The 12314-nt window shown below is 43.1% G+C and overlaps 1 protein-coding gene across 1 annotated transcript in view; it reads right to left on the bottom strand.

The window, feature by feature from the left end:
- USP50 (ubiquitin specific peptidase 50) overlaps positions 1-12314 on the bottom strand; it is a 46764-nt gene that overhangs the window by 23426 nt on the left and 11024 nt on the right. The window contains exons 3-4 of the mRNA XM_030190421.1: positions 5566-5761; positions 3499-3702 (exon numbers count right to left, since the gene is read on the bottom strand). Of these exons, the coding sequence (XP_030046281.1) occupies positions 3499-3702; positions 5566-5761 (400 nt within the window). The remainder of the gene's footprint in view (positions 1-3498; positions 3703-5565; positions 5762-12314) is intronic.

The raw sequence follows: 12314 nt of genomic DNA, 5'->3' as shown, positions 1-12314 counted from the left end.
TGCTTGTGATTTGACTGTGTTTTGACTGTTTGTGGCATGCGCAGAGCAGCTAACATAACGCTTGGCTGCTCTGCGCATGATTTGGGGGCCGATTAACGATGTGTATTGTGATTCTTTGATACATTGTACGTTTCAATACCGATCTCAGCATGTGTGACTTTTTTTTGGTGCATTTTTCGTTATTTTAAAATCGTTAGGGACTTTAACGATTTAGATTTTTTTATGTTTGGTTGCTGCATCTGCCTCTAAGTGGGAGGCCAGCAAGAAGCAGATTGCAGTAGTCTAAACGAGAGGTGACAAGGGTGTGGATGAGGGTTTTGGTAGAGTGCTCGGAAAGAAAGGGGCGGATTTTACGGATGTTGTAAAGAAAGAAACGACAGGTCTTGGCAATCTGCTGGATATGAGCAGAGAAGGAGAGAGAAGAGTCAAAGATGACCCCAAGGTTTCGAGCTGAGGAGACAGGGAGAATGAGAGAAGCCATCAACAGAAATAGAAAACGGGGGGAGCGGGGAGGTGGGTTTGGGGGGGGAAATGAGAAGTTCGGTTTTGGTCATATTTAATTTCAGGTGGCGTTGAGACATCCAGGCAGCAATGTCAGACAAGCACGCTGAAACTTTGGTTTGGATGCAAGGTGAGATATCAGGGGTAGAAAGGTAGATTTGGGAGTCATCAGCATAGAGATGGTAGGAAAAGCCATGGGATGAGATTAATGAACCAAGGGAAGAAGTGTAGATAGAAAAGAGGAGGGGACCAAGAACAGAACCCTGAGGTACGCCGACAGGCAGAGGGATAGAACTTTATTGTTGATTGTGGATTAAAAACTGGTTGAAGGATAGGAAACAGAGAGTGGGGTTAAATGGGCAGTATTCACAATGGAGAAGGGTAGTTAGTGGGGTTCCTCAGAGATCTGTGCTAGGACCGCTGCTTTTTAATATATTTATAAATGATTTAGAGATGGGAGTAACTAGCGAGGTAATTAAATTTGCTGATGACACAAAGTTATTCAAAGTCGTTAACTCGCGACAGGATTGTGAAAAATTACAGAAGGACCTTACGAGACTGGGAGAATGGGTGGCTAAATGGAAGATGACATTTAATATGAGCAAGTGCAAGGTGATGAATGTAGGAAAAAAGAACCCAAATTATAGCTACGTCATGCAAGGTTCCACATTAGGAGTAACGGACCAAGAAAGTGATCTGGGTGTCGTTGTCGATAATACACTGAAACCTTTTGCTCAGTGTGCTGCTGCTGCTGCTGCTAGGAAAGCGAATAGAATGTTGGGTATTATTAGGAAAGGTATGGAAAGCAGGCATGAGGAGGTTATAATGCCGTTGTATCGCTCCATGGTGCGACCGCATCTTGAGTATTGTGTTCAATTCTGGTCGCCGCATCTCAAGAAAGATATAGTAGAATTGGAAAAGGTGCAGCAAAGGGCGACTAAAATGATAGCAGGGATGGGACGACTTCCCTATGAAGAAAGACTAAGGAGGGTAAGGCTTTTCAGCTTGGAGAAGAGATGGCTGAGGGGAGACAAGATAGAGGTATATAAAATAATGAGTGGAATGGAACAGGTGGATGTGAAGCGTCTGTTCACGCTTTCCAAAAATACTAGGACTAGGGGGCACGCGATGAAACTACAGTGTAGTAAATTTAAAACAAATCAGAGAAAATGTTTCTTCACCCAACGCATAATTAAACTCTGGAATTCGTTGCCGGAGAACGTGGTGAAGGCGGTTAGCTTAGCAGAGTTTAAAAAGGGGGTTAGACGGTTTCCTAAAGGACAAGTCCATAAACCACTACTAAATGGACTTGGGAAAAATCCACAATTCCAGGAATAACATGTACAGAATGTTTGTACGTTTGGGAAGCTTGCCAGGTGCCCTTGGCCTGGATTGGCCGCTGTCGTGGACAAGATGCTGGGCTCGATGGACCCTTGGTCTTTTCCCAGTGTGGCATTACTTATGTTCTTATGTACTTTATTTCTGTACCAAACTGGAAGATGTTAGAAAGTAAAATTAATTTCTGCATTAAGAACTGCACTCAAAAGTCCAAAGGTGCAGTAAAGATTCAATGCTAAGTTGGAAGTAAATAAAAATGTACAAAAATTCTCTGTGCAGCTCATTTGCATGTTCACTGTGCTAACGTCAATACAGTGTTTTGCTTCAGGTTTAGCACAGATTTTTTTGAGCAATAAAATCTTGCTTCATTGAAAGCTATGGTGGTTATTTTAGAAGCTCTGTTCGTATTTTGAATGTATGAAAACTTGCATTTAAACATTTATATTTGCTTGGATGTCCAAATCCCGATTTTTATAAAGCCAGGATATGGATGTCTAAAACTGCAGTACATCTATATGGCAAGGAGCAAGGTCTGGGCGTGTTTTGGTTGCGACTAGAGAGGGGCAAAAAGATGCAGAAGAGGAAGGGATGTCTATGTTCAAAACGATGTCTGTCTATATTTAGACTGGCAGGTCCAGGTTACAGAAAGGAGCTCTGATTGAGCAGTTCTCCACTGGAGAGAGTAAGGGAAGTCATTATAGGGGAAGTGATTTTCTGTTCCTGGAGGGCTCACAATTTTAAAAAGATTAAAAAATGAAAGAAAATTATAAACAGGTAAAGAGGGATTTGAACTTGTAACCTCAGCATCTCTGTTTTGCTTGTTAGTTGGCTATTTTAACCATTAGGCTACTCTTCCATCTAGAGATCTATGTGGCTGAATGCTATTCTATAAAAGACTCTCTGGGATGAGAACTCTTTATAGATAGCATTAAGTGCCAAATTTAGCACTGAACTTTGGGTGCAAGGACTTACACCAGATGAAACCTTGTGTAAATCCTGGTGTGCAAGTTGGGTGTGGATCCCCACTATTCTGTAATGTTATGTGCATCCTTTGTGAATGCTTCTGACCCACCCGTGCTCCTCCCATGGCCACGCCCCCTACTGAGTAGCATGTGATCCAATTTAGACACCCATTGTTACAGAATTACATATAACATAGTAACATAGTAGATGACAGCAGAAAAAGACCTGCACGGTCCATCCAGCCTGCCCAACAAGACAAACTCATATGTGCTACTTTTTGTGTGTATCTTACCTTGATTTGTAACTGTCATTTTCAGGGTACAGACCGTACAAATCTGCCCAGCACTATCCCCGCCTCCCAACCACCAGCCCCGCCTCCCACCACCGGCTCTGGCACAGACCGTATAAGTCTGCCCAGCACTATCCCCGCCTCCTAACCACCAGCCCCGCCTCCCACCACCGGTGCCTAAATCATAATTAGTGCTAATTGAATGCTTGCTAACTCCAATAATTAAATCATTATAGCCCATTAACTAATTATTTTGGGTGTCAATCTGTGATCCATGCCCAATTTTGGGTAACCTTTATAGAGTCCAGGGGTATGTGCCTAGATTTAGGTGCCAGCTTATAGAATTGCTTTTCATTAAGAAAAATTTTTAAAATAGTGCAGGAGTGGCTAATAAGCATTACACGTACCTCAAGGTAACAGTGGATCCTTGAAGGAATAGGGAGAGAGAGAACTGTGAATGGCTCTGTCTTGAAGGTAGTGTTATGACAGGCAAGACATGTGATCTCGTAACGAAGTTGTCCCTGTAATAGATGAGTGATAACTGACCAATCAGAGCAGCAGTTAAGCAGGCTACTACTTTCTTTTCTGCCAGAATTTCTTCTCTTGCGTGACTGGAATTAAAAGAAAAAAAGAATATGAGAAAATAGTTTCCTGTTAGGAGATGGAGTGAGAGGATTGAGAGAGCATGGTGGAAAGGAGGAGAGGGTATTGACTGAGAGAACGCATGCCAGGATCAAGGCATATTGGACACAAGGAGGGATGTGAATTAATTTGGATCCCAGTGTTAATAATTAATGCAAGGGTTAGGTTCTCTTTTTTTTTTTTTTTAGAAAGACATGCTAGCGATTCCTATATGGTAAATGACAGGAAGCTCATACCAGAGGGTCTTTCACTAAGGTGCACTCACGTTTTTGGCGCGCTAAATGTTAGAGATGCCAATGTATTCCTATGGGCGTCTCTAATGTTGTCATGTCCCCTACCTCAACGCAAGCAGCGTCCTCGGCTGCGTGGAGTCCCATCGACACGCACACTTGACTGGCACTGCCCTGAGCCATATTGTGTAGTTCTTCTCTGGGTTTGTTCAGAGAGTGGTGGTTGCAGGCTCCTTAATTGCTTTGCTTCCATGTACCTGTGTCTGCGCTCTCTCTGCCTGGCTTCCAGGCTCCTGGATTGCTTTGCTTCCACCCATCTGTGTCTGCTCTCCCTCTGCCTGGCTTCCCTTGCTTCTATTGGTCTTCCGGTTCCTCCTTCCCCTGCTCTTGTCCTATGGTTGTGCTCTTTCTCCATGCTGGTTCCTGCTGATGTCAGACACCAGCACTTTATCAGCTGAGCTCTTCCTGGACTCCATGCTTTGGCTTCTACTTTGGTGGGTGTTACTTGCTCAGTAGTTTACTTCTTATCTACTTGTCCCTCGTTGCTGATTTTGCCTGTACTTGGATCACTCTCTTTGCCTATTGACTTTGCCTGTACCTGGATTACTCTCTTGTCTTCTGCCTGCCTATTGACTTTGCCTGTACCTGGATTACTCTCTTGCCTGCTGCCTGCCTATTGACTTTACCTGTGCCTAGATTACCCTCTTGCCTGCTGACTTTGCCTGTACCTAGATTACTCTCTTGACCTGCTGCCTGACTACTGACCTTGCCTGTACCTGGATTACCCTCTTGACCTGCTGCCTGCTTACTGACTTTACCTGTGCCTGGATTACTCTCTTGCCTGTTGACATTGCCTATTCCTGGATTACTCCCCTGCCTGTTGTCTGCCTATTGACTTTGCCTGTACCTGGATCACTCTCTTGCCTGCTGCCTGCCTGGCTGATACGTTCACCAACCCGCTTCCAGCTCCGTCTCGTAAGTTCTGCAGGCTGCCCGCACCTAGGGGCTCAACCTCTGGGGAACGGCGGTCAGCGCAGGTGAAACCCGGTGTTGTCTGGCCGCCAAGCAGAACCTGGTCCGAGTACCGGGCTCAGCAGCGCTCCACTTGGCACAAGAACTGACAAGTCTGACACGTTTAGCGCACCCACAATTTTAGTGCATGCTAAAAACTTGAGCGTACCTTAGTAAAAGATGCCCTCAATTCCTATGGGCTTCCTCTCGTTTGCTGCGCCAGAATCACTAGCGCGGCTTTATAAAAGAGGCCCTTAATAGATGTCTGAATAAATACAGAAAATTGCTCTTAGTGTAGGTCAGCAAAAGTCTCTGTGAATCAAAGACTCAAGGTCAGTAGTAATTATAACCAGGTTTGCAGACCACCTAGTCAGTCCCCAACAAAATAGATAAGCCAGCTGAGGTCTTGTGGAATGTTTGGATGTTATGTGTCGGATGGCAGAGGGGGAAGACACAGTACTACCTGCCACTGCTGTGCTTCTGGACTTGCTCTATACATGGCCCAAGCATGAGAATTCTGATAACATAGAATAGACACAAGTGCCTGAGAAATGTTCAGTCTGATTTCAACAGAACAAACTAGGTGCTCACCTTTCCCAGGTCCTCGTGTAATCCATTCAGCACATAGATTAGCAATTCCTGAGCATCATGTTGAATTTTCCTTCCAAAAGGTGGATGTAGTTTACTAATAGCCTTCTGAAATGCTTCAGGTGAAACATAGTTAAAATCGCCAAACCACATATTTTCCATTAAATTGGCAAAATTATTAGCAAGCTCACCTCTGCCCCTTAAAGGATAAAAACAAAATATGTAAGTTTGGTGGTACTTCTGTATAGTTGTATGAAAATTTCACCATTACCAGCATCTTTTGTTGTCTTAAGTAAAATGGATGCATTGAAATATTAATCTGCCGTTTTGCATTGAGTACTGCCTTGCTTAAAACTATGTTGTGACAAAATGGAGTATTTCTCCTGTCCAATGACTCATAATGGAAATGTGTAAGCAAAAATTCTTAAAAAGAAATAAATAGCATCCAGAGAACGTACATTAAATAATTGTCCTTGAATAAATCAAATTTTGGACAGTGCCTGCATCAGGGCAAATTGCCCTTATATGGAAAGCTGACTGCTAACCCCCACTAGTGATAGTACCATGAGACTACTGCTATGGTTCAGCATTGCCATTTTGAACCCTGAGCTGATGGGGTAGGAGCATAAGGGGACAACTCCTGCTCCACTTCACTAGACTACCAGGGATCACCCCTGGATAAGTCCCAAGGGTGCAAGTGGTTCAGGGAGGGGTGTGTGGAAGGATCAGGGAGATCGGAACCTGGGGGATTGGGAGGCTCAAGATGGGAAGTTGGAACTTGAAGTGGTTGGAGGGGAGATTGGAAATGGGAGAAGGCTTTGAAGGGGAAGTGGGCAGGGAGGTATAGGATCCATGGGGATTAGAGCATCAGACAGCAATTTGGAAGTTGTGCGGGTGCCGCCTGATATTCAGTGCCAGCACCTGCATGGCTAAGTAGCCAAAGTTAGGACTGCCTTTTGTACTGTCCTCTCTGGCTGCTTAGCTTTGCGGGTACTGGTTCTGAATACAGCTCCCGCTCACATAACTTCCGGATCCTCCTGGACTCCACTCCTAGACTGCCCCAGCACTAACCAGGCAGTGCCAGGGCCATCACAGCCAATATTCTTGGCACTGCCTAGTTAACTGTCGCTACATATCAGCACTTGACCCCCCCCCCCCCCATGTGATTTAATGGACAGAAGCATCTCCTGCCTGCTGAAATCATGCTGAATATTAACCCCATTATATTTTGCTTAAAGGGGGATATTTTTAGCCAGCACTTATTCTTTCTTTATGCTGGTCAGACTGTTATTTTTTTTAATTATAAATGTTTGTTATTTTTATATATTTTGTATTTTTGTAGTGTTAATTATTCTACTGGGACATGCGTTTTTGAATTTCACTTCATTGGTATGACTTTTCAGCATGTAATGTATTTACCCCATGACCCTTCATGGGTTCATTCTTTTGTAATATATGATGTATTTATTTATTTTTGTTACACTTGTACCCCACGCTTTCCCACTCATGGCAGGCTCAATAGGCTCAATGCGGCTTACATGGGGCAATAGAGGGTTAAGTGACTTGCCCAGAGTCACAAGGAGCTGCCTGTGCCTGAAGTGGGAATCGAACTCAGTTCCTCAGTTCCCCAGGACCAAAGTCCACCACCCTAACCACTAGGCCACTCCTCCACTCCAAAGTGCCCATTTCTTATTTTCCAGTCTTATTATGTTTATTTCCTTTGTATTATAGGTTGTCCTTTCAGCCATTTGGAATATTTTGGGTCTGAACCTACTTCAGTGAATTTATCCCCCCTTTTTTTTTGTTTGTCAATGTTCACCATCTACCCTTATGCCTCCTTTCTTCCCCCATATATTTCTTCACCTGTTCACACTATTCTTTCAACTGTTCTTACTGGGCATGAACTCCACTGCAAGTTTAAGTTCTCTTATGCGGTGTGCCAAAACATGTAGGTCATTTGATCTATTCATGGACAATTATTTAATGTATGTTCTGTTCATGCTATTTGTTTTTTTTTTTAAATGACTTAAAAAAATTTTTTTACATCACTATTATGTTTGTCATTTGTGGTGGGCTTTTAAATGGTAAGCAATCATTTACTGCACCTTCATGAATTCCCCCCTCAATGAAGAAATTTGCAAGATCCCATTGTTTATTAGACGTGTGTCCCGCTCATTTTATAAAAAGAGCCCCAATAGGATTTAAAGTTATACTTACCAATTGGTTACAAACCTCTTATCTGGTAAATTTCCTATTAATATGGGAGAAATAATTCTTATTCTAATATTGAAGAATGTAAAGGATTCACATCAAAGTGTAACAAATTATAAACCTATAGCATCCATTCCTTTTTTTGTCAAACTAATAGAAAGTCTAGTAGCAAACAGCTGATAAAAGTTAGATAAATTTTACTTTTTATATAGTTCTCAATCAAGATTTCAAGTAAATTATAATTCAGAGACTGTATTGGGGACCCTGTTGTGTGAGATTAGATCATTCCTCAGTGAGGGCAAACATGCAATTCAACCTCCCAAGTGCTTTTGATCTGGTGGAGCATAGTTTAATAGTGCATATATTAGATGACATTGGAATATTTGGAAACGTACTGAGTTGGTTCAGAGCGTTTCTCACAAGTAGATCTTACAGGGTAAAAATGGATGGCATACACCCTCTTATTTGGCAGGTACCATGTGGGGTGCTGCAGGGCTTCCCTCTGTCACCTATCTTACCCCCTCCTTTTTTTTAAATAAAGCTGGTGCAGTAATACCAACACAGCCCATTTAAAGTGAATGGGTTGTGTCGACACTGCTGCACGGCTTTTTAAATTGGGGGGGGGGGGGGTATTTAATGTCTTTATGTACTTACTAAGAATAGAATTAGAGAATTTTTGTGTTTTATCTATTTCTATCACTCTTGAAGATATCACACCATTGATTCAGAAATGTATTACTTTAAATTGGATGGCAAATCATTTGTTAAAACCTCCACTTAGAAGACTCCAACTCTACCCACACCCGAGACTGCATAGACTTCCTCCAACTATGTGATTTCAATCTTCCTCCAATAGTACCAACCCACAACAAAGGCCACTCACTTGATATCATCACAAACAAACATTCTACAGATCAAAACTTCCTCCTATCAGACATCCACTGGGTTGCCTCCCCCTGGTCCGACCACCACAAAGCAACCTTATCTGTACAATGGCGGAAAAAAGATCAACCCAAACCACCAGAACCCACAACAATTAAGACCAGAGGACGAATCGAAAAAGATACCTTCTGGCAACTTATCTACGACAACAATTGGATGATAGACCCAAACTCAAACCACTTCCTTGCAGACTGGGACCATAGATGCAAACTCATCTTAGATGAAATTGCCCCGCTACACTCCAAAACCCTACGCACAAAGAAAAAACCCTCTCCATGGTTCAATGAGGAATTAAAAAAACTAAAAGAAGAAACAAGAAAACTAGAAAAAATTTGGAGCAAGTCAAAAGATGACACAACCCTGAACACATGGAAACAAACACAGAAGAAATACAAGAATGAAATTAAATGAGCCAAAAGAACATACTATACAAAACAAATTACAGCCACTGGAACAGACATAAAAAAACAATACAAAATCATAAAGAATCTTCTTAACACGAACCCAGTAACAATTTCACCCTCAAACTGTCCATCTGCAGACCAACTGGCCAAATACTTCGAAAATAAAATCTCTAATCTGGGCAACACAATCCCCCACGATGATACCAATATTGACACCTTCCTTGACGAACTGGACCCCGACTCTGAAGAGATCCCAGCAGACCGCTACTGGACAAATTTCACCCCCCTCAGCACTAAGGAAATCTCCTCAGCACTAACCAAACTCGCCAAGTCTCACTGCCATCTTAACTAATTCCTCGAATTTTTGGTGCAAAGTAGATATCTCACCTGAAGATTTTTGAAGAGTTGAGTTCATACCAGTGAGCATTTTCCAAATTTGTCGAAGATCTACCTCCTTTGATGTTTCGGGGGCCTCAGGAAAACCATGGGCCTCTCCTTCCAGACACTGTTCCTGCAGCGATGAACCACCAACAGAAAACGCCGACGCAGCACTTCCGGCAGCATACTCGTTTTCTTTCAGCGCGGCAGTGGAAGCTGGACAAGGAGGATTGTTGGAGGCTGAGGGAGGCGATAGCGATGCCTCTAAACCCAGCGGAAATGCCGCTCCTTCGGCTTGTTCCGCAGCGGGAATGTTCAAACCTGGAAGGGAGGTACCGGTAAGGAAGCGGTCGAGCCTCTGTTGAACAGGGGAAGATGTTGAGGTAGGTTGGGGAACCGTCCTCACATTCCCTTTCCTCTTAGAATGGGGCATATTGAAAACGCGGTAATTGTGAATGTTTAGCACAGAGCTCGACAGCGTTCTCTCCACCGGAGTTCACAGCGCCATATTGCCACCTCCTCAGCACAATCAGGTTTTCGACCTGCACACAGCACAGAAACAGTACTGCTCACCCTGATATCCAGATTCAAACAGGAAATTTCAGTTGGCAACAAAATACTACTTCTACAGTTCGACCTATCCAGTGCATTTGACATGGTAGACCATACTATTCTCACAAAACTACTGGACAAACTAGGGATCGGCGGGAACATCATTAAGTGGATAAAAAGTTTTATCACCACCAGATCATATCAGGTCAAATCAACCTCATCAATATCGCCTGCATGGTCATCAAAATGCGAAGTCCCCTGAGGATCACCTCTATCCCCCAATCCTCTTCAACCTTATGATGATTCCTCTGGCCAAATCCCTATACAAATCTGGCCTTAACCCCTTCATCTACGCTGATGATGTCACAATATTCATCCCTTTCCAATCCAACCTTACTGAAATCTCAGAGAAAATACTCACTGCCATGAACATCCTAGCGTCCTGGGCCAACGCTTTCAAGATGAAATTGAACAAAGAAAAAACCCAATGCCTAATCCTTTCATCACAACACGCTACTCTGCTTCCAACCACCTTGATCACCCCTGACGTCACAATCCCAATATCTGACAATCTAAAAATCCTAGGAGTAACACTAGACAACCACCTAACTTTGGAAACTCATGCAAAAGCCACGACGAAGAAGATGTTCAACATGATGTGGGTACTGAAAACAGTAAAACCATTCCTCCCTCAGCAAACTTTCAGCAACCTAGTACAATCCACAGTACTCATCCATGCCGACTACTGCAACAGCATCTTCATCGGCTGCAAAGCCCAAATCATGAAAAAACTCCAAACCGCCCAAAACACAGCAGCCAGACTCATTTTTGGCAAACCACGATTTGAAAGTGCAACACCACTTCATGAAAAACTTCACTGGCTCCCTATCAAAGAACGCATAAGTTTCAAAGCCCACACAATGATCCACAAGATTCTCCATGGCGAATCTCCAAGCTACATGACCAACTTGATCGATCTTCCAGCCAGAAATAGGTTCAAATCTTCCCAAACATATCTCAATCTTCATCTTCCCAACTGCAAAGGCCTCAAATACAAAACCTACTATGCATCCAACTTCTCCGTTATAGGCAGCCAACTCTGGAACACAATACCACGACACATCCGAACAAGCAATGAACACCTACCCTTCCGAAAGCTGCTGAAAACTTACCTCTTCAAACAAGCTTACCCAAACAACCCAACTTAATTCTCAAACCTAATTCCACATCACCAGCACCACCCATCCTCCAATCCTCTCCCCCACATCTCTCCCCATTGTCTCTACTCTTTTAACTTGAATATCTCTTGATACTTTGTATCATACTTTATGTATCTATGTGATACTCTGTACCATACCTTGTACCATACTTTGTGTTATCTCTGTGATACTTTGTACCATAGCTTGTAAGCCGCACTGAGCCTGCTATCAAGCGGGAAAGAGCAGGATATAAATGCTATAAATAAATAAATAAATGACCACATTTTAATAAGTTGGGGCCAAAATAAATTCTCAGTGTAACTATGCAATTACAAGAAAAAGTGTTGTCTACAATTTTGTATCAAAACTAGGGGCAACAATGAACAATAATATACAGTGGGGGAAATAAGTATTTGATCCCTTGCTGATTTTGTAAGTTTGCCCACTGACAAAGACATGAGCAGCCCATAATTGAAGGGTAGGTTATTGGTAACAGTGAGAGATAGCACATCACAAATTAAATCCGGAAAATCACATTGTGGAAAGTATATGAATTTATTTGCATTCTGCAGAGGGAAATAAGTATTTAATCCCTCTGGCAAACAAGACCTAATACTTGGTGGCAAAACCCTTGTTGGCAAGCACAGCGGTCAGACGTCTTCTGTAGTTGATGATGAGGTTTGCACACATGTCAGGAGGAATTTTGGTCCACTCCTCTTTGCAGATCATCTCTAAATCATTAAGAGTTCTGGGCTGTCGCTTGGCAACTCGCAGCTTCAGCTCCCTCCATAAGTTTTCAATGGGATTAAGGTCTGGTGACTGGCTAGGCCACTCCATGACCCTAATGTGCTTCTTCCTGAGCCACTCCTTTGTTGCCTTGGCTGTATGTTTTGGGTCATTGTCGTGCTGGAAGACCCAGCCACGACCCATTTTTAAGGCCCTGGCGGAGGGAAGGAGGGTGTCACTCAGAATTGTACGGTACATGGCCCCATCCATTCTCCCATTGATGCGGTGAAGTAGTCCTGTGCCCTTAGCAGAGAAACACCCCCAAAACATAACATTTCCA

This window comes from Microcaecilia unicolor, chromosome 1 (assembly GCF_901765095.1).
Source record: "Microcaecilia unicolor chromosome 1, aMicUni1.1, whole genome shotgun sequence".
Classification (NCBI taxonomy): Eukaryota; Metazoa; Chordata; class Amphibia; order Gymnophiona; family Siphonopidae; genus Microcaecilia; species Microcaecilia unicolor.
The sequence above is the reverse complement of the archived record's forward strand: the minus strand, read 5'-3'. Positions and strand labels throughout refer to the sequence as shown.